Source organism: Aotus nancymaae, unplaced genomic scaffold (genome assembly GCF_030222135.1).
Source record: "Aotus nancymaae isolate 86718 unplaced genomic scaffold, 86718_ANA_hifiasm-v0.15.2.pri h1tg000041l, whole genome shotgun sequence".
In the NCBI taxonomy this organism is placed as follows: domain Eukaryota; kingdom Metazoa; phylum Chordata; class Mammalia; order Primates; family Aotidae; genus Aotus; species Aotus nancymaae.
This window is the reverse complement of record NW_026988455.1, coordinates 38236410-38259034: the sequence shown is the minus strand read 5'-3', so window position 1 is coordinate 38259034 and position 22625 is coordinate 38236410. Positions and strand designations below refer to the sequence as shown.

At 41.1% G+C, this 22625-nt stretch overlaps 1 protein-coding gene and 1 pseudogene across 1 annotated transcript; both read right to left on the bottom strand.

The window, feature by feature from the left end:
* Window positions 1-5015: 5015 nt before the first annotated feature.
* CUNH9orf40 (chromosome unknown C9orf40 homolog) lies at window positions 5016-11688 on the bottom strand. Its single transcript, XM_012454166.2, has 2 exons — window positions 10953-11688; window positions 5016-6502 (listed from the first exon to the last, which is right to left on the bottom strand). Exons 1-2 carry the CDS (start codon window positions 11391-11393, stop codon window positions 6344-6346), a joined length of 600 nt encoding a protein of 199 aa, XP_012309589.1. The 5' UTR covers window positions 11394-11688; the 3' UTR covers window positions 5016-6343.
* A 3983-nt stretch (window positions 11689-15671) lies between these two features.
* Window positions 15672-19966, bottom strand: LOC105718474 (synaptosomal-associated protein 23-like; annotated as a pseudogene).
* Between the last annotated feature and the right edge of the window lie 2659 nt (window positions 19967-22625).

Here is a 22625-nt window from a genome sequence, read left to right as displayed (position 1 = left end):
TCAGGCTGGTCTCAAACTCCTGGGCTCAAGCAACTGTCCCACCCTGGCCTCCCAAATTGCTGGGATTATAGGCATGAGCCACCATGCCCAGCTATTTTTTGTTTACTTCTAATAGATTACTGTTACATATAACACTGTGACATAAATTTGCTCTTGTTTTCTGATTATTTAGCATATATTTTTAGGTGCAGAATTACTAGTTCAAAGATCACAAAGATAGGCTGGGTTCAGTGGTTTATGCCTGTAATCTCAGTGTTTTGGGAGGCTGAGGCAGGAGGATTACTTGAGGTCAGGCCTTTGAGACCAGCCTGGGCCTATCTACAAAAAAAAAAATTAGTTGGGCATGGTGGTGCATACCTGAGGTCCTGAGTATGGCTACTCAGGAGGCTGAGGCAGAAGGATGGCTTGAGCCCAGGAGTTCCAGACTGCAGTGAGTTATGATAGCACCACTGCAGTCAAGCCTAGGTAACAGAGTGAGACTGTTTTTGTTTTTGATTTCCCTTGAGTTGTTCAGATTCTGGCTCTTAAGGGGAAAAAAAAACAAACCCACAAAGTTGAAATTAAGGCACCAGTTAGTTTGTGTTCTTTTCTGGAGCCTCTTGGGAAGAATACACTTTCAAGTTCATTCAGTTTATTGACTGAATCTAGATCTTTGAAATTGTAGGGCTGAAGTCCCTGTTTCTTTGCTGACTGGTTTAGGACTCTCTCAGCTCCTAGAAGTCACTCTTAGGTTTTTGCCCCGGCTCCTTCCATCTTCAAAGCCAGCAGGGGAATTACTTTTTTTTTTTTTTGAGACAGTGTTTCACCATGTTGGCCAGGTTGGTCTCGATCTCCTGACCTCGTGATCCGCCTGCCTCAGACTCCCAAAGTGCTGGGATTACAGGCGTGAACCACCGTGCCCGACCTGGGAATTACTTTTACATCAAATCCCTTGTACACTTTGCCTCTCTTTGTATTCCTGTCTCTGACCATTCCAGCCTTATTGAAAGGGCTCATGTGATTAGATTAGACCCACCTGGATAATCTCCTTATCTTAAGATCAACTAGTTTGGGACTGTAATTATTCCATTCTTGAACTGCTATAAAGAAATACCTGAGACTGGGTAATTTATAAGGAAAAGAGGTTTAATTGGCTCACAGATTCACAGGCTGTACAGGAAGCATAGTGGCTTCTGTTTCTGGGGAGGCCTCAGGAAACTTATAATCATGGTGGAAGGCAAAGGGGGAGTGAGTCACTTCACACGGCAGGAGCAGGAGGAAGTGGGAGGAGGTGCCACACACAATCAGATCTATGAAAACTCACCATGACGACGACAGCTCCAAGGGGGATGGTGTCAAACCATGAGAAACCACCCCCATGATTTAATTACCTCCCACCAAGCCCCACCTCCAGCATTGGGGATTATATTTCAACATGAGATTTGGGTGGGGACACAGATCCAAACAGTATCAGGGACCTTAATTACATCTGCAAAATTCTTCACAGTAATGCCTCAACTAGTATTTTTTCTTTTTTTTTTTTTCTTTTGATGAAATAATTGGATGTTACACCGGGGAATCGGAATCTTAGGGACCATCTTAGGATTCTCACCACAGGGTCACATCAGAAAGACACAACAATCAATACATATGAATTGCTAGAGTATTATTGTTTAGGTCCGTGGACTCAAGAGATTCCAATAGCTAAACTTCTTTAAAAGTGACCTTATTAGCTGGGCATGGTGGCTCATACCTGTAATCCCAGCTACTTGGGAGGCTGAGGTAGGAGAATTGCTTGAACCAAGACCTGGGAGGTGGAGGTTGCAGATCACGCCACTGCACTCCAGCCTGGGCTACAGAGTGAGACTCTATCTCAAAAAAAAAAAAAAAAAAAAAAAAAAAAAAAAAGTGACCTTCATCAGAATGTTTGCCTCAGTTCACTTCAGGTATTGCCAGACATAACTAATAGTTATCTGTCATCATGTATCTGTCAGAAATATAGCAAAAACATACATTCCAAGTACTATAGAGATGAAAAGGGGGCCTGAAATGTTATTTAGTGTCCACTATGAGTTCCCTACAGCCATCATGTCATTCCATCTCCATTCTGCTCCCGAGATGGTATCAGTGTCCCCATTTTCTGAGAATTCCAAGGCTCAAATTGTTTAGTGAATGACAGTGTTGCACAGCCAACATTGATTTCCAGCTATACAACATGTAAACATTGAAGTCTCAATGTTAACCAGTATTCACATAATATATAATAAAACATACTGAAAAGGGAGGCAAGGAGAAACAAGAGTCAACTTGAAGGGCCTTCTACAGCTAAATCTGGTATCTGTGTCACAAAATGATAGCAATGGATAACTCAGAATAAATTATTGCACATTAGTCTATATTGTTATCAATAAATACCTGAATAAAGAAATGGGGTAAAAGGAAAGCTCTTGCTTTACGGCAGGGGTCCCCAGGCCCTGGGCCACAGACCACTACAAGTCCATGGCCTGTTAGGAACCGGGTTGCACAGCAGGAGGTGAGTGGTGGGCAAGTGAGCAAAGCTTCATCTGTATTTACAGCTGCTCTCCATCATTTCCATTATCATCTGAGCTCTGCTTCAGCTCAGGTGATAGATTTAGATTTAGATTAGCAGCAGCATTACATTCTCATAGGATTGCAAACCCTATTGTGAACTGTGCATGCAAGGGATCTAGGTTGCAGGCTCCTTATGAAAATCTAATGCCTGATGATCTGCCACTGTCTCCCATCACCCCAAAACAGGACCACCTAGTTGGAAGAAAACAAGCTCAGGGCTCCCAATGATTCTATGTTTTAGTGAGCTGTATGTTTCATTATATATTACAATATAATAATAAAGGGCACAATAAATATAACACACTTGAATCATACCAAAACCATCCCCCACCCCCAGGTCTGTGGAAAAATTGTCTTCCATAAAACTGGTCTCTGGTGTCAGAAAGGTTATGGACCACCGCTTTACAGAATTCCAATTAATATAGAAGGCATGATAAAAATAGAAAATTTTTCCTGATTCTCTCCCTCCTCCCACCCTCCACCCTTCAATAAGCCTCTGTGTGTTGTTCCTCTCTGTATCCATGTGTTCTCATCATTTAGCTGTGTTTGGTTTTCTGTTCCTGTATTAGTTTGTTAATAGCCTCCAGCTCCTGGATACTAGGCTTAATACCTGGGTGATGAAATATTCTGTACAACAAACCCCTATGACACATGTTTACCTATGTAACAAACCTGTACATCCTGCATATGTACCCCTGAAAAGTCAAAAATTTTTATCACCAAGCAAGAATAGTATCTTTCTATACTCCTATAGACAAGAATATTACAAAATTATCATTCTATGAAAAGATTTGAGAGTAATCAGCCAAAAGAGGTAAGAAGAGAAAGCACTATAGAGATCTATCGGGTAGTTAAATACCTTTTAAGTAAGCTATTTTTCCTTCCCCCTCGCCCCCCGAGACAGTCTTGCTCTGTCACCCAGGCTGGAGTGCAGTAACTATCTTGGCTCACTATAACCTCTGCCTCCTGGGTTCAAGCAATTCTCCTGCCTCAGCATCCCGAGTAGCTGGGATTACAGGTGCCTGCCACCACACCAGCTAATTTTTATATTTTTAGTAGAGATGAGGTTTCACTATGTTGGCCAGGGTGGTCTTGAACTCCTGACCTTGTGATCTGCCCACCTCAGCCTCCCAAAGTGCTGGGATTACAGGTGTGAGCTACCATGCCCGGCCAAGTAAGCTATTTATCTAAATGGAAAAAAAAAAAAGAAAAAAGAAAAAAGAAAATTACCATTTGACATGCAGCACAGCAGTAAGGCAAGACTCATCAATCCTAAAATTTGTGGGGAGAGATGGAATAAGAAATGGAATATTTACTTTTTCAAAGTATTTTCCCAGGAGGTAATAATTAATTACAAAAGGGAAAACAGTAACTTTATAAAAGAGATATCTGGTAGACACTATCTTAACCAAGTAATCAATGTTATGCTTACTGATGAAACAAGCTGACATTCTTGTGCCTGTTAACATGATGCACCGATATATCAACATCACTTACATGGAGTTCTTACCAAGAAGGCATATTGTTAAGAAACATCAGATGAACCAAAATCAAGGGCCATCCTATGAAACACCTGAGCAGTGCTCTTCAAAAAGTACCCAGATCATGAAAAGTAAAGAAATTCTGAATTTTTTTAAAGACAACTAAGAAGATATTCTAACTAAATATAACATGTGAACCTGAATTGGATGCTGGGCTAGAAACAGAATGGAACAATGGTAAAAGTTGAGTAAAATCTATAGATTTTATAACTTTAGGTTTTTGACATATATCCATTCCATGTCCTCATAATAGCATAAGAGAATTTTATCAGTTAATTTTTCATAATTGTACTGTGGTAATTTAAGATGTTACATTAGGGAATTGGGGTGAAAGGTTATAAAACCTCTAAAAACCTACATTTTACCTCAATTTACCCACAATGAAATTTTGCTGTTACTTCAAGTTTACTTAGTAAACAACTTCCTCAAAGGACGGAATTATTTTAACTCTTTCTCTCTTCTGTATATAGATTGCCCCTGACTTGATGATTTGACAGGATTTTTTGGCTTTACCGAAGTGTGAAAGCAATACAAATTCAGTACTAACCATGGGGTTATGTCCTGATAAACTCATCATAAGTTGAAAATATCATAAGCTGAAAGTTTCAATTCCAATTTCTATCCTGAAACTTCTAGAGGTAGTTAAAAACTTTAATTATAGGAAGCATGTTTATTCTAATGATTTTTTAAAACCTACCTTAAGGTTATCAGAATTAAACAAGATGATGCAAGTACTTATAACATTGCTTGACAATAAACAGTCTCTCTGAGGTAGATACTATTTATTATTTCTCATTTTACAGGTGAGAAATCTGAAGCTTGGAGATGAAAAGTAACTGGCTTAAAGTTACAGTACAAGAAGTGGCAGTACAAGACTTTGAACCATGTCTGACCACAATGCTATACGGTTTGCCTTCTGTTCTAAAGCATTTTTATTAATGTCAATCCATTCTTCAATTCTTCAGTACACACAAAAAATCAAGTTTTTCTCTTTCCCTCTCATTGGCATATACCACTTTTCTTGAATTTTGGATCTAATGTAATCAACAACAAAAAACACAAACAAGAACCAGTTATTCAATTACAAAGCCAACATTCTAGATGCAGTACAAAAGTTAATTAACTAAATCACTATACTCACATAACTCAAACACAAATTGCTTACTTTATTTCTTTAACAATGAAATAGTAATAACAACCCAAGAATTCAGTTGTAACAAAGCCACCAACAGAGGAAAACAAAAACAAAGCTAATCAAGAAGCACTGCTTCAGCTCAAATTAGTTATCTCCTTTAAACAGGAAAAATAACCATTAGTCTAGTGGTTCTCAACCCTGTCTGCACATTAGAGGGATGGAGGGAAAGAGGACTGGTGCTTAAAAAAATAGTTATATCCAAGACCCACCTCAGAACTATTAATTGAGAATCTCTGAAGAGAGGCTCAGGCAAAGATTTTTAAAGTGCTGTCAGTGTTGAGAACTACAGGTCTAAAGTAATAAGGAATAAAACCGTGCCTTGAAACAATTCAAAACCAAGAAGCTGATCATATAATACATTTCTTTCCTCTAATCCTGGGAAAAGAGTGGGAAGCAGGCATCAACTCAGTTTTCATTGTTCTTTATCAATCTTCAGTTGCCCATAGTAGAGCTTAACAAAGATCAAATATTGGAAGGTATGCAAACATGCTACCCAAGCTGAATTCTCACTACTTAACATTTAGAAAGCTCTTTTAAAATAGCTTTTTAAACAATCTCCCATCTTAAGTTTGCATAGATGTTCAAGTCAGCTATTTGTTCAACTAACAGAGTCAATAGAATGTATTAGAAAGTACTTTATTAACAACAGTTATTATAAAACAATATTCATTTTATGTACTACAAATAAACTTTTTGGTGCAGATAGGAGGAATATTGGAGTGTTTCCCACCTATTTCTAAAACTGCTAGAATTTATTTTCATCAGTACTTTCAATTCTAACATTTAAACAAAGCTTTTTTCTCTAAGAATGCATACATAAAATACTTCCCCTACAACTATACTCTATCCTTGACAAATCCTTACTAAGAGGTTCAGTAGTAACTGTAGGTATTTATTGTCAGAACAGTCTTTCTTTATTTCTCAGGTTTGGAAATATAACTTCAAGTATGGAAAATAACTTTTCCCTTAAGAATACATTAATTAATTTAGAGACATCTCCTCAAATCAGTCAATCCTACTGCTTCAGCTCCTTACGTCAAGACTCCATGTCAACCTCAGACCCTTCATTCTTGCCCTGAAGTGTTGCTTCTGTCAGGGTGTCTTCATTTAAATCTTCAATGTCTGCCAGATCAATAGGTGGCAAAGGATTCCTCCAGTATTGGAAGGTATTATACTGCCAAAATTCTTCATTGTGCTTTAGAGAGAAAAAAAAAAGAGAGATGAAAGTAGATTAGAAAAAATTAACTTTTTTCAGAAAACAAATTTGTTTGAAAAGCAAACTCATATAAGATTTTGTAGTTTTCTATTTTGTATTTTTAACAAATATACATTTTTGTCTCATCTAAGTACTTCATGTACTCAATCAAATCTGTGCATTTTAATATTTATGATTTGTGAAAGTATTTAAATTTAAAGGAATTTTCCATAATTTTCTCTCATTTTTCACTGAAAGAAAATTATCTAAAAACAGTTTAAAATTTTTTATCTTTTAGTGAGGAAAATAAAAATTTATTTTAAAAATACAAACACACACACACTCCTTATAATTTACTTTTGATCTTGTTCTTAAGGTTCAGTGTTTTAAGAGATTTACTTTACATAGGCCAAAATATTTTGAAACCTTCCAAAAAGTATTAGGCTATAAACAAGATGAATAGCAAGAAAATCTTAAACTGATCATCATTTTATTAAAGATAAAAAAATCAATGCTCAATAGCCACGTGACCTAGTGGCTACTGTGCTGGACACACAGGTCTGTAAGAAAGTCTCATCAGGAAGTTCATTGTCTTCAATGCTGAGCCTTAAAGAATTAAGTTTTGGGGGAATTTTTTTTTTTTTTTGAGATGGAGTTTCGTTCTTGTTACCCAGACTGGAGTGCAATGGCGTAATCTTGGCTCACCGCGACCTCCGCCTCCTGGGTTCAGGCAATTGTCCTGCCTCAGCCTCCTGAGTAGCTGGTATTACAGGCACGCGCCACCATGCCCAGCTAATTTTTTGTATTTTTAGTAGAGACGGGGTTTCACCATGTTGACCAGGATGGTCTCGATCTCTTGACCTTGTGATCCACCCGCCTCGGCCTCCCAAAGTGCTGGGATTACAGGTGTGAGCCACCGCGCCCGGCCCTGGGAATTTTTAATATTGGAATAAACACGTAATAAGTCAAAGAAAAATTTCACTTTAATAAGAAAATGTGGTTAAAAACAAGGTTCTAGTTCTCTGCCTTTTGAAAAATCTACTGTACAAATTATCCACTTATAAACATAGACCAAAAAAAGGTCTTTTAATTATGTTAGTAAAACCTGGTGACTAAAGGCACAAACTTTGCCACCAGACAGACCTGGCTTTGCAAGATAACTCCACCGCCCACTAACTCTGATCTTGACCTCATCGATAAAATGGAGAACTGTTTTAAAAATTAAGGCTTAGCATAGTAATTGCTAATATTGCTAGGTATTATATCCCAATAAGCCTATGAATCATTAATCATTGTCTCCTTAGTAGAATACTTCTGCTTACTTTCCGTTAAGAATATCTAACAGTGGCTGGGCATGATTACATCTGTAATCCCAGCACTTTGGGAGGCAGAAGGATTGCTTGAGCCCTAGAGTTTGAGACCAGCCCTAGCAACATAGCAAGACTCTGTCTCAATTTATTAAACAAAACAAACAAAAACTAACAGTAAGAGTCAACACTGACAGAGCAATGAATCTGTATAGTGACACTAACATGAAAAAAATACATGAGGCTGGGCGTGGTGGCTCACGCTTGTAATCCCAGCACTTTGGGAGGCCGAGGCAGGTGGATCATCTGAGGTCAGGAGTTTGAGACCAGCCTGACCAATATGGTGAAACCCTGTCACCATTTCAAAAGAAAAAAGAAAAAAATAAATGAATATTTAATGAATACCTGATTTTATTTCTCTAGTCAAAAAACATCTGAAACAACTTAGGAAATACCCTGAAGTTCCAGGATAGAAATGATGTAACATTATTCTGCCTAGATTGCATCCTCAATGTAGAAAAAAGGTATTTGAGGTAGTATATCCTAAATGAGGTCCCAAGGGTGAGGGCTGGGACTTAAGCCCTATTCTGAGCACAAAAGAAACCAGGCATTTACTATATTGAACTGTTTACTTCTCTGCTTTTGTTATATTCAATTTTCCCTTGGTAATCAGGTATAAATTCCTTAAAACAAAAGGCCTGTGTCTTTGGAGGCAGAAAGGAAAAACGGAAGCTGGAGAGAGCATGTTTGCCAAAGAGAAGTGGCTCCAGAACAAATCTAACAAAAAGAACAAACAAGAGTGTTACTGGGCTTTCCTCAAAATAAAAGAGGGCCTGACGGTGGCTCATGCCTATAATCCCAGCAATCTGGTAGGCAGAAGCGGGAAGATCCCTTGAGCCCAGCCTGGGTAACATGGTGAAACTCCATCCGTACAGAAAAAAAACAAAACACAAACAGTCCAGTGTGGTAGTGTGTGCCTGTAGTCCCAACTACTCAGGAGGCTAAGGCTGCAGTGACCCAAGATCATGCCACTGCACTCCAGCCTGGGCATAGGAGCAAAACCCCCAAGACCCTTTAAAAAACAAAACAAAACAAGAGACAGGGGGACTAGCCGTGGTGAAGAAGGAACCCCTGGAGCCAACCTTTTTCTGTGTCATGTGCTTGCAGCGACTATATGAAGTAGAGAGCTACCAGATCTAGTCACTGCTGTGGGAGAAGAGACAGTTGAGTCTCAGACTCTAAGCGAGCATCATCTGTCAGACTACTAGAGAACTCTCACTCTTTGCCTACTGTCATTACCATATTTCCCTCTTATCAATTGTGTGGCATACCGTAGTCAGTGTATTCTGGTAGGAAAGACAGGCCTATGCATGGGTGGAGTACTAAAAACGCTCTGAAGAGCTTTCAAAAAGTTTTCAAACTACACAGCCCCATTACCATATCCAATAGGTTTAGAAGACTATCCATTTTCAGTTGATTTTAAGTATCTGAGAGCAATCTGAAGAAAAAGTTTAAATAAGGCTCATGATTCAATCATAGGCCAAAAAAAATCTTTCTCAACTATAAAACTCTCGTTGTTTTATTGGATTTTTCACAAGAACAAGTCATGTCTAAGAACTTTCATTTATTATTTTTTTTGGAAAGGCATTTGAAAACTCTGACATATAAGATACTTAAGAAAATTTGAAAAAACAAACAAAAAAACCCAAAAAACATTGGGTGGATGCTATCAGATAGTAGCTGAAGAGAATTTGGGGAATTCTGAGAAACCTGTACTTGGTTCTTCATCTCCCAAGTCCCCTGGTAAGTCATTCCAGGACTGTGGAAAACCAGTGTGAATTCCTAAGTCTAGACCAAAGCTGTCCAATAAATATACAACGCTCCAAAAACATAATTTAAAATTTAAAAAGTAAAGGAAACTTCTGGTATTAATTTTAATATATTTTCAATATATCCAAGTTATTTCATTACTTCATGTGTAATCTATTTAAAATTTTGAGCTATCTTATCTTCCTGTATTTCTTATTAAATCCACGAAATTCCGTGTATATTTTATACTTAGAGCAAATTTCCATTTGAACTAGTCACATTTCAAGTGTTCTTACTGGCTAAAGGCTGGGCAGCAGAGATCTACACAAATCGAGGCATGCCTAGATCTTCTCAGGATTCTTAGGTGCAGAGATGAGGCAGGCTCATTTCTTGAATAGGAACCCCCCAGTGATTCTCATATACACCTTACCTTAAGGCCCAAATTAATTTTTCTTTTTTTTGACAGTTACTCTGTTGGCCAGGCTGGAGTGCAGTGGCCCCATCTCAGCTCACTGCAACCTCCGCCTCCCAGGTTAAAGCGATTATCATGCCTCAGCCTCCTGAGTAGCTGCGATTACAGGCATGTACCACCACACCCAGGTAATTTTGTATTTTTAGTACAGACTGGGGTTTCACCCTGTTGGGTAGGCTTGTCTCGAACTCCCGACCTCAGGTGATCCGCCCGCCGTGTCCTCCCCAAAGTGCTGGGATTACAGGCGTGAGACACCACACCCCGCCCCCAAATTAGTTTTCAACAGAACTTTTGCCTAGGGTCAGATAACACTATGAGTTAAAAAAAGCTTTGCCCAAGTTATGGCGGTCCATTCTTTTGTCCAGAAGAGCTGTACCAGCCTGTAGGACGTCCTATTAATCGACGGCTACCACATTCCTCTCCCTCTAGAAAAAGAATTCTATCCCGAATTCTAGACAAATCATCGTTAAACCCACGAAGGCCCGCTACTCCTTTGACTGTCGTTTGTCGTTTGGCTGAACCTATCACTTCACGGTCAGCGTCCTCACCAAGCTCACAGCCTGCCACGACCCACGGTCCCGCTTCCCTCTTACAGAGCGCGGCGCTGACGCCGCAAGGCCACTTCTACTGCTCCCGACCACGCTTCGTTTCCCGCTAGAAGAGCCCAGTGCTTTCTACCCCTCGGAATCCCGGGGCGTGTCTCCTGGGGGTCGGCGTCCTCTCCAGGAGCAGTGACCTTTTCTTTTCGCCTCTGCAGGCGTCTTAACCAATACAAGTCATAAGTGGGACCCGGGGCGCTTTGAGTGTGGGGAAGAAAAGGCGAGCCCCGGAGCCCCTCAGCCCACCTGCCCCGAGCCCCTACCTGGCGCGGTGCGACCCCCCAGTCTCCCCGCGGGGGCCCTGCGCGCCCCGCCCCGTCGTCGCCACCGCCCCTCGGGGGCCGGGCGCCCTGGAGCTCCTCCCCTGGCCCCCGCCGTAGAGGCGGCGGCGGCAGCAGCAGCGGTGGCTCGCCGGTCTCCAGGCCTCGGTCCTCTTGCTCCTGGCCTCCCGGGGCGCTGTTGTCCCCGCTGTCGCGGCGCTTGCTGCGCTTGCTGGGCGATGCTGAGGGCTCTGCCATGGTCCCTGCGTCGCTTTTGCGCTTTCGGTGCTGTTCGGGTCCGCCGAGGGGCTGCCCAGGATGCGCGGTCCCGGGCGGCCGGATCCAGAGAGGCGGTTGCGGCGGCTGCTCAGGGAAGTCGCAGAGCAGGAGCCGCTTCCAAGGCACGTGGAACGTCACCGGCTCGGCCGCACGCCGCTTGGCCATGGGCCCAGAGGCTCGGGCGGAGCCCGCCGGGAGCGGGAGACCGATCGCCGATAGCTGTGGGGGCGAAGAGCGAGGACTGAGCGCGTGAGGGAGGGACAGGCCGAAGTCGGGCGAGGAGGCGACAGAACGCTGGAGGGGGCGGGGCAGCTCGTGCTCCGGCTAGGGTTGGGGCTCCGGCCGGGAGGCAGCTCGCACGCGCAGCCCTTGCAGCCGCAGAGATACTGCCCGGACGTTGAGAAGCCACCGCGAAGCGGCGGAGATTCGAACCTGCGCACAACGTGCGCGCGCGCACGCTCTCCTGCCGGCGGAGCCGCTGGTTGGTGGAGGCTCGCGGGGCGCGCTCCCGAGCGCCCTCGCGACCGGAAGTGCGCGCCCGGAGGTAGGCGGGAAGGCGGCGGCGGGCTTAAAGACCCGATCTACTGGCCCGCCGAGGGGCGTGACCTTGTTTCCTCAAGGGCGTGGCGGTGGTCTTACTACTACGTTCAGCATAGCGCGGTGCGTTCTAGAGCCTTCTATAGGAAATTTAAGGCCTTTAAAATGTGTATTTCCCTACTCCAGTCAATGAGGACGGGGGTGCGCCTTCACCAGATTAAGACAAAGATAATAGAGTTCCAGACTATCCTGGGCAACATAGCAAGACCTCGTCTCTACACAAAAATTAGGCCAGACTTGGTGGCCTGCCCCTGTGGTCCCAGCTACTTGGGAGGCTGAGGAGGAAGATTTAGTTGAGCCCGAGAGAGGGGAGACTGCAGTGAGCCAAGATAGCACCACTACACTCCAGCCTGGGCCACAGAGCGAGACGCTGTCTCAGAATAAGAAAGGATAATACAAACTCTCAATAAACTAGTGTTTAAAAGGCTTTACAAGGGGAGTCCAGGCTAAGTAGCAAAAGCTAAAGTAAAACACACACACACACATCAAAGTGTATGTTTTGCGCAGCTGCTGTGGAAGGTGAAGCAGGCACCACATTCCTGGAAGATCTCTTGATTAAAAACTTAGGGAGGAAGTTATGGACAAGATGTGCAGCTCATCCAAAATAGCTGGGTAGTTGGCAAGAACCAGGCCTGAAGCACAGCGCCTGTCCTTTCCAGCTGAAACCTAAAATTGTTGGGCTCTTAAATTAGGTTGGAAGCCTGAGTTCCCTGCTTACTCTGGGCGGTGGTCTGATCAAGATTCCAAGACCATTACAGCAAAATAGTGTCAGGTGAAGTGAGGTGGAGACAACCGCAGTATATTTACTATTTTATTATTTTTTTTTTATTTTTGAGACAGTATCTCTCTTGGTAGCTGAGGCAGGAGTGCAGTGGTGCCATCACGGCTCACTGCAGCCTGCCCCCACTGGGCTCAAGCGATCCTCCTGCCTGGGCCTCCCAAAGTGCTTCGTTTACAGGTGTGAGCCACCGCACCTGGCCATATTTACTGTTCTAATAGTTTGATGGACAGTAACCAAGTAAGCAAAAGTGGAAGGCAGAAAATAAGTCTATTATCAGTGCTTTGAAGGGAGAAACTACTATCATCCTCGTAGAAAAAGTGTGCAAGGAAGATAATTCTATTCTAGTGCTAGGTACTAACTCACTACTAATTACTCTGTGCCCCTGCACCTCAAGGTGGTTGTGAGAGGACAAGTTGATTATTTAGTTATTAACAAGCACAGAAATCTACCAGATTAGGGTAGTAAGCAATAGCTTTATGTTTGATCTTTACTTTTCTTGTTTGAAATTGATAACAGGCTGGGTGTGGTGGCTCACACCTGTAATCGCAACACTTTGGTAAATTGAGGTGGGTGGATCATCTGAGCCCCGGAGTTCCATACCAGCCTGGCCAACATGGTGAAACCCTGTCTCTACGAAAAATATAATAATTAGCCCTGTAGCCCCTGGGAGGCTGAAGTGGGAGGAACACTTGAACCCAGGAGGCAGAGGCCAAGATTGTGCCACTGCACTCCAGCCTGGGTGACAGTGTGAGACCCTGTCTCTGGGAAAAAAATAAATTGAAAACCCATCTGTCTCAAACAGAGGAAGAGTTTTGCCATTTTTAAATCAGCAGGAAAGATCTTAATCATAGCCATCAGGTGCTGTTGAAAGGGTGTGAGGAGGCCTGTCTCAAAATAATGAGTATGGTTTAGCTAATGGTTGATTCGTGTTCCTCTTTAGAGACTCGTTTTTTCAAAATTGTGAAATTTATCATATATACAAAAGGTTGTATGAAATACACGTATAGTTAAAAGAATGATAGTAATACACACAGCATTCTGTTTCAGAAATAGAATACTGCCTGTACTAGAACATGACAAGCTCCCTATGTGCCCCTTCCCCACTGGCACATATCCTCCCTTTCCCTAATTCCCAATAATTACTGTTTTGAATGTTGAGTTAATCATTCCTTTGCTTTTTATCTTTTCCATCTGTATGCATATTGCTAAATAACTTTTTTTTTTTTTTTTTGAGTTGGGGGCTTGCTCTATTGCCCCAGCAGGAGAGCAGTGATGCAATTACAGCTCACTGCAGCCCTGACTTCCTGGAGTCAAGCAATCCTCCCACCTCAGCCTCCTGAGTAGCTGAGGCTACAGGTGTACACCACCACACCCAGCTAATTTTTAAAATTTTTGTAGAGCTGACATTTTGCCAAGTCACCTAGGCTAGTCTCAAAGTCCTGAACTCAAGCAATCCACCTGCCTTGGCCTCCCAAAGTGTTGGGATTACAGGCATGAGCCACCACATCCAGCTTAATACATTTTTTGAAACAGGGTCTTGCTCTGTCGCCCAGGCTGGAATGTAGTGGCGTGATCACTGCTCACTGCAGCTTCAGCTTCCTGGCCTCAAGCAGTCCTCCTGCCTCAGTTTCCCAAGTAGCTGGGCCCACATCTTGTGCCACCACACCCAGCTAATTTTTTATTTTTTATTTTAGTAGAGACAAGGTCTCACTATGTTGCTCAGGCTTGTTTTGCTTTTTTTTTTTTAAACAGCTTTACCTGGGTCTAAATGACATACAAAAATTTGCATATAAAGTGTACAATTTGATATTCATACACTTGTGAAACCATAATCACAATCAAGATAATCAAAGTTTTGACAGCAGTCTTTGACATCTTGTTCTTCAGGAGTATGTCAACTATACTTGGCCCTTTGTTCTTCCATGATAGCATCCTCTGTAACATTTTGTTACCCTTTTGAAATTTTGATTATAATTGCATTGAAATCATAGATCAATTTGGGAAGAATTGTTATCTTTACAATATCAAGCTCACTTCCTGTTCAAGAATATAACTCTAAAGTTTTTTTTTTTTTTTCGAGACGGAGTTTCGCTCTTGTTACCCAGGCTGGAGTGCAATGGCGCGATCTTGGCTCACCGCAATCTCCGCCTCCTGGGTTCAAGCAATTCTGCCTCAGCCTCCCAAGTAGCTGGGACTACAGGCGTGCGCCACCATGCACAGCTAATTTTTGTATTTTTTAGTAGAGACGGGGTTTCACCTTGTTGACCAGGATGGTCTTGATCTCTTGACCTCGTGATCCACCTGCCTTGGCCTCCCAGAGTGCTGGGATTATAGGCGTGAGCCACTGTGCCCGGCCTAAAGCTTTTTTAAAAAAATCTCTGAATAAAGTTTTATATTTCTCACCATAAAGAGCTTCTATCTTTGTTTAGTTTATCCCCAGGCACTTTTTAATTTTTGTAGACAATATTTTTTTCTTTTTAAATAACATTTTCTGAGCTTTTTTTTACTGCTCTGGGTTTTTTTTCAAAGGCCTGGAAGTAGAATTTGAAATTAGTTTACCCTAAGTTGTAAATAGTACCAGATCCACTTATTCAAGGAATTTGTCCATTTCATTCATCACATTTGTTGGAATATTTTCTTAGTTTCTCTTTTTCCCATTTCATTGGCTTCTACTAAATTTGGATTTACTTTGCTCTTCTTTCTCTACCTTCTTCTGATAGAACCTAAGGTCATTGATATTTTAGTCTTTGTTAGTTTTTCTTTTCTTTTTTTTTTTTATTTTGAGATTGAGTCTCCCTCTTTTGCCCAGGCTGGAGTAAAGCGGCATGATCTTAGCTGACAGCAGCTTCCGCCTCCCAGGTTCAAGTGATTCTCTTGCCTCAGCCTCCTGAGTAGCTGGGACTACAGGCATGTGCCACTGCACCTGGCTAATTTTTGTATTTTTAGTAGAGATGGAGTTTCACCATGCTAGCCAGGTTGGTCTCAAACTCCTGACTTCAGGTGATCCACCCACCTCAGCCTCCCAAACTGCTGGGATTACAGGCGTGAGCCACCCCGCCTGGCTGTCTTAGTTAGTTTCTAGCATAAACCTTTAAAGCTTTAACTTTTCCTGTAGCACTACTTTGGCTGCATCCTACAAATTTTGGTATGTTGTATTTTCATTATCTTTCAGTTGGAAATATTTTCAAAATTTCTTGTTAACTCTACCTCCTTCCTATTGTTCTGAATTTCATTTTAAGTTAACCAATTGGCATTTACTTAGCTATACTTCTTTGAATTAATAATGCGATTGCTGTAAGGACTGTTCATATACATCTTTATTTTTTCACGGTCTCCTTCGAGCTAACATTGTACCACTTCATGTAAAACATAAACACCTTGCACCCCTCCCCCTGTCCTATCCAAATGCATTTTTTTTTCATTAGTTAGTTACAAAATTTAATTGTAAGGATTAAGCGGTGAATAATGGTCAAACCAATCCACACTGACAGCTTTGAAGTGTTCAGATGCTGATATTTTAAAATAAATGTGACAAATAGCAATCAGATTTTCATAACACTGTTCAGGATTCACATCAACTTCATTATGGACATAGTTCAATACACAAGGGTAAGAGAAAGACAGTGTGTAATCTATAATTATTACACCAGAGGCATAATTTTTTCAAATCACTTTTAGTAACACAGAAAACATTCTAACTTTTTTTAAAGTCTAAAGCTACGTAAAACTCAATGCAATCTGTTTTTCTATCTGAGATCAAAATGAGTTTCCTTTGTCCTAACAAAACATAATTCCTACCATTCGGGTAAATCTGAATTCACGTGGTATACTTTGTCAAACTTTTCCCAAAAATTTTAAGCCCTGTTTTAGAGAGTAATTCTTATGTTACACATATATTTACATATTTTTTCTTCAAAGGCTAATGACAGTGTATCAAGTTAATAGGCCTATAATGTAACCATTATACTACTAATAATGTGAAATAAAAAGCCACTAATTTATACAAAGGGTTCCTGAGTGGTGCAATAAGAAATGGGATCACAGATTTATGTACATATATGAATCACTAAGAGTTCAGAAATTAAGCTCACTTTAAGAAAACTCATTCTATTTTTCTCTTTGGAGTAGAGGTTGCAAAACTGTGATTCCTAACGAAAATATTGTATATAAGAGCTCCAAAACCAAGCATTAGCCGAAATTGGCAATAACTGCAACTTAAAAACTATATCCAACTAGATTTTCACTGTGGCTATGCAACTTTTTGCTTAGTGGCCTGAAGGGTTTTACTGAGGTGACAACCTCTTATCTCTTGCCCCTCCCTCTACCACAAAAGCAAAAAAAACGAACAACAAAAACAAACAAACAAACAAAACACCTCTACAGCTTCCTTCTTCATGGCTGTCTTTGGCAATGCTTCCAAATCTTGAAAGCAAAAGAACCCGCTGAAGTACATGAGGAGGATGAAAACACTATACATGATGTATGAAAATCAACCTAAGAGTATGAACTAAGGAAGAAAATACTAGAAGGAAGGCCAAGCAGCAGTCGGCCCCCAACAGAAAAAAAGCAGGAGGGCTGTAACTGCTCTGGCCCATTATCTCCCAATTAGAAGTGTGTGGAACCAAAAATTTAAACTCTGAAAAGGTAACAACTTTTGAGGAAGAGCAATGGAAGTGAATAAATGATAAAGAAGTACAGCAGTAGCTTTAGCTGTCAATGAGTTTCTTTGCTCTGGCATTGGCAATGTCAATACGATCTTTGTTGGTGTCAACCTTGTCTGTGATTCGTTTTATTCGTGGATTTTGAGCATCAATCTCATTGCCTATGTTCAGAGCCATGTCTTTTACATTTCCCAGGATCATCATCTCTGGCATCATTAGTTATGCGTTTAACGTATCCACCACTGGCTGCTCCTGTTACTGGTTGCTGAGGCTGATCATTTGTCACCCGGCTTGGCTGTTTAGATATTACATTGCTAGGTGAGTTTTCTCCGCAATCTCCCCATGTTGTCTTATAAGCCTTGCCAGACTCAAAGTTCTTTGTTCTATTACATGGGCAGACACAAAGGCCACAGCATTTGCTGAGTTCTGTTAAAGTCTTCTCTGCTTCTCTCATGTCTTTATTTATTTGGTCCAAGCCTTCTTCTATGCGGTTTAGTTGTTCCCCTTGTTCATCCAGCATAGTGATGGTCTTGATTCCTACATCCTGAGACTCACTGGCTAAACCCAGGATTCTCCTTGTACTTTCCAGAGACTCATCAGTAATCTGGCGAGCTCTCAGTTGAGTTTCTTCTGATGATAGATTATCCATGATGCATCAAAACTCAAGAAGTTTGAAATTTATTTTGCTATGCTGCCTAGGTTGGTCTTGAACTCCTGGCCTCAAGCGATGCTCCCACTTCAGCCTCCCAAGTTGCTGGGACTACAGACATACCATCACACTTGACTTGAGTTTTGGTAAGTATTGAAAGGCCATCTTTTTTATTGACCTAATAGGATCTTCTACCTATTCTACTTTTCCTATAATTTTGTGGATAATGACTTAGAAGTCATTAGTTACAACAAAGCAACAAAGAAGGGAAACTTTTTTCCTTCTTAAAAGGATTTCTTTAAAAAAGGAAAACCTACTCACAAACTTATTCTGCTTATTTTTAAAATTTGTGTGTTTCAGACTAACTGAAGCCTCACAGCAGTGTAGGGTAGGGACGTAGTTTAAAATTTTTTAATTGCTAGACCTTTTACATATCTCATTTGATCCCAAAAACTTTGGGGCAGATTATTGCCAGCTAAACAGATAAACACCTCTCCTCTGCTCATCAGACCCATGTAACTTCTCAAGAGTCTACCTTAACCACCTTATTTAAAATTGCAACTCACTCTCCGTTTTTCCTGACTCTTAATTCCCCTACTTCTTTTCCATGATAGCATGATTACTTTCTAATCTATTATATATTTCGCTTACTTATTACTCTTATTGTCTCCCTTTCTAGAAAGTAAGCTCCTTGAAGGTAGGGTTCCAGTTTGCTTTTTGAGTTTTGTCCCCACTCATACTTAAGATGCCTAGCACGTTAGTTGCTAAGTAAATACTTGTTGCACGAATGAGTGTCCATTATTTCCACTTGGGTGTTCCATAGGTATCTCATATTCCATCCTCCACTGTCATCAGTCATCTATTGAGGTACTCATACCAGAAATATAATTGTATTCTTTCACAATCATGTTCACGCAGTTTATTCTTTGAATACATATTTTGAGCATCTGCTACAGACCAGGCAAAATTTGTAGACACTGGGGTTACAACAATACACAAAACAAAAATCCCTGCCCATGACTGTCCAGGGAATCTTATCTTGGGGGAGACAGATAAATAAGTACATCTATCAGGTGGTGCTGAGGAAAAATAAAAATAAAGCAGGATAAGAGGGATAGGTGGTCAAGATGGGCATCTCTGACAAGACTTGGGCAAAGACCTGAGGGGGCAAATCGTGTGATCCTAGTTAGATGTAATAGCAAGTACAAATGTCCAAAAGTGCAAAATAGCAAAAGCATGAGCAAGGGACAGCAAAAAACAAAACAAAACAAAAAACCAGTGCTGCCTTTTTCTCAGTGTTTTGTTTTGGGTAGTGTCTATTTCTTCAAGTTTACTAGTTTGTTCTCTTTTCTCTTGTACCTTACCTGCTGTTAATCCCCCACACTGTTTTTTCATCCTACACGATGTACTTTTCATCTCTAGTTCAGTTTGGGTCTTTTTTTCTATCTTCTAAGTCTAGATAACTTTTTTAACATATGGAATACAGTTAATCCATTTTAATGTTCTCTGCTAATTATAACATCTGAGTCCGTTCTGGTTTGGGTTAAGCTGATCTTTCTCTTCTCTGTGGGTTGTGTTTTCCTGTTTGTCAGCATATTAGGTAGCTTCTGATCAGAAAACAGATACTGTTTTACTTTTTTGGGTGCTAAATATTTTTATATTTCAATAAATATTGTTGAGCTTTATTCTAAGATGCTGTTATGTACATAGACTTGGTTTGATCCCTTTGGATCTTGCTTACAGAATTTGTCAAGTGGGATCTGAGCTTTTAGTCTAGGGCTAATGATTCCACATTACCAAGGAAAGACCTTTCTTTGTACCACATGTAGTGCCCTACAGATTTTGAGGTGTGGGAACAAGCACTCTTTCTGGCCTTTTGTGAGCCCTGGCCACTGTTCTAATACTTTCAGGTGCTTTTTTCTCTGGCCGTAGCTAGTTTTCTCACACATGCACTGATCAGTAGTACTCTGAAGATTACACAAGGGGAATTGTCCTCAGATCTCCGATGTTCTTTGTGCAGCTACCAAGATTTGATATCACATTGGTTATCATTAAAATTTTAATAAGTGATTGTGTTGGTAAGGATATGCAGCAACAGATACTCTCTTTGTTTAAAAGTATAAATTAGTATGACCTTTTAAGAGAGCAATCTGGGCTGGGCATGGTGGCTCATGCCTGTAATCCCAGCACTTTAGGAGGCTGAGGTGGGTGGATCACTTGAGGTCAGGAGATCGAGACCAGCCTGACCAACATGGTGAAACCCGTCTCTACTAAAAAAATACAAGATTAGCTGAGTGTGGTGGTACACGCCTATAATCCCAGCTACTTGGGATGCTGAGGCAGGAGAATTGCTTGAACCTGGGAGGTTGAGGTTGCAGTGAGCAGAGATCATGCCTTGCACTCCAGCCTGGCAACAAGATTGGAACTCTGTCTCAAAAACAAAACAAAACAAGAGAGCAATCTGACCATATCTGTGAAAATTAAAAAAAAACTCTAGGAACTTACACTCCAGATATACTACTGACAATAGACATAAACAAGCATGTATAGGATTATTACATTGTGGTATAATGCTAAATAGCAAAAGATTAAAAACAACCAAATGTTACTTATTAGTAAAGCATGGCATATGTTATATATTAATAATATAATATGTATTTTATATATAATGGAATGGTGTGCTTTTTTTTTTTGAGTCGGAGTCTTGCTCTGTCACCCAGGCTGGAGTGCAGTGGCGTGACCTTGGCCTGGCTAATTTTTGTATTTTTAGTAGAGTTGGGGTTTCACCATGTTGGCCAGGCTGGTCTCGAACTCCTGACCTCAGGTGATCGGCCTGCCTTGGTCTCCCAAAGTGTTGGGAATATAGGTGTGAGCCACTGTGCCCAGCCTGTGCTTTTAAAATGAAGTAAATTTGTGCTTATGGGTATAGAATAATTGGCAAAATGTAACAAGTTAAAAAAGGTGTACAATAGAATATATTGATCACAAATATGTAGACATATCTCAGAGATATTGCATGTTCAGTTCCAGACCAACACAATTAAGCAATTATCATAATAAAGTGAGTCTCACAAATTTTTTGGTTTCCCAGTGCAAATAACAATTATGCTGGCCAGGTGCGGGTAGCTTATGCCTGTAATCCCAGGACTTTGGGAGGCTGACGCAGGTGGATCAGTTGAGCTCGGAAGTTCGAGACCAGCCTGGGCAACATAGTGAAACCCTGTCTTTACTAAAATACAAAAAAAAAAAAAAAAGAAAGAAATATTAGCTGAGCTTGGCGGTGTACACCTATAATCCCAGCTACTCAGGAGGCTGAGACAGAAGAATTGCTTGAACCTAGGAGGTGTAGGTTGCAGTGAGCCAAGATCACGCCATTGCACTCCAGTCTGGGTGGCAGAGTGAGACTCCATTTCAAAAAAAAAAAAAAAAAAAATTAGCTAGGCATGATGGTGCATGCCTATAATCCCAGCTATTCAGGAGGCTGAGGCAGGAGGATCACTCAAACCCAGGAGGCAGAGGTTGCAGTGAGCTGAGATGGCACCTCTGCATTCCAGTCTGGGCACTAGAACAAAACCCTCAAAAAATAAAAAAATAAAGTGATGCTTAGACTATACTGTAGTCTATTAAGCATACAATAGCATGTCAAAAAAAGTAGATACTGTAACTTACAAATAATGTATTGCTACAAGATGCTAACAATTATCTGAACCTGCAGTGAGCCATCTTTTGGCTCATGGAGGATGCTTCCTCAATGTTGATAGTTGTTAACTGATCAGGGTGGTGACTGCTGAAGGTTGGAGTGGCTGTGCAGTTTCTTAAGACAACAATGATGTTTGCTGCATCAATTGAGTCTTCCTTTCACGAAAGCATCTGATGCTGTTTGATAGCTTTTTACCCATAGAAGAACTTTTCAAAATAGGATTCAGTCCTCTCAAACCCTACCACTACTTTACTGACTACATTTATGTATTATTCTAAATAATTAGTTGTTATTTCAACAGTGTTCACAGCATCTTTATTAGGAATAGACTCCATCAAGATACATAGCAGCAAGCTGCCAAGGTCCCCCTGGAAAGGAACAATATAGTGTATAGCTGCCCCTGAGGTGTGGATAGGCACAAAAACCCACCTGTTTTCCTGGATACTTTCCTGCTGTTAACAAAAGCCTTAAGCCACTGATGGAGAGTTAAGAAACATTTTCTCGGCAGAAAATGCTTTTGTGGGAGGAATAGAAGCAAAACCTCTCTGCTTCAGAAGGAAGGACAAAGACAAAGATCTTTCATTTCTGGAGAAAAAGTAGAAGCACAAATCTTAATTAAGAGGAGAGAGACAGAAAATAATTTGGCACCTAGCATCCTCCACTGATACTACTACTGGGAGAGGAGTGGGAAATTCCTGCTGAAGATGAATCATAAATACATGAGGGGCGGGGATAGGAATGCTAAGAAGGACCCAATTCTGAGGCCAGGTGTGCAAAGCCTGCCTAAGACTGAGACTGGGCTAAGACAACAAAGATTCCTTATTGTCTGTACCATAAGCCTAGCATAGACTAACAAGAAAATGCAGTTTACCTCTGGGGGAGGGGCAAGAGCATGGAGAGAGAACATCTTGAGATCAAAGGCATACAGAGACAGGTGGAAGGTGGAGAGGGAGCTGGAACGTTGAGAAAAATACCCTCTGGCATTCTGTCCTTTAAACATATAGGAGCA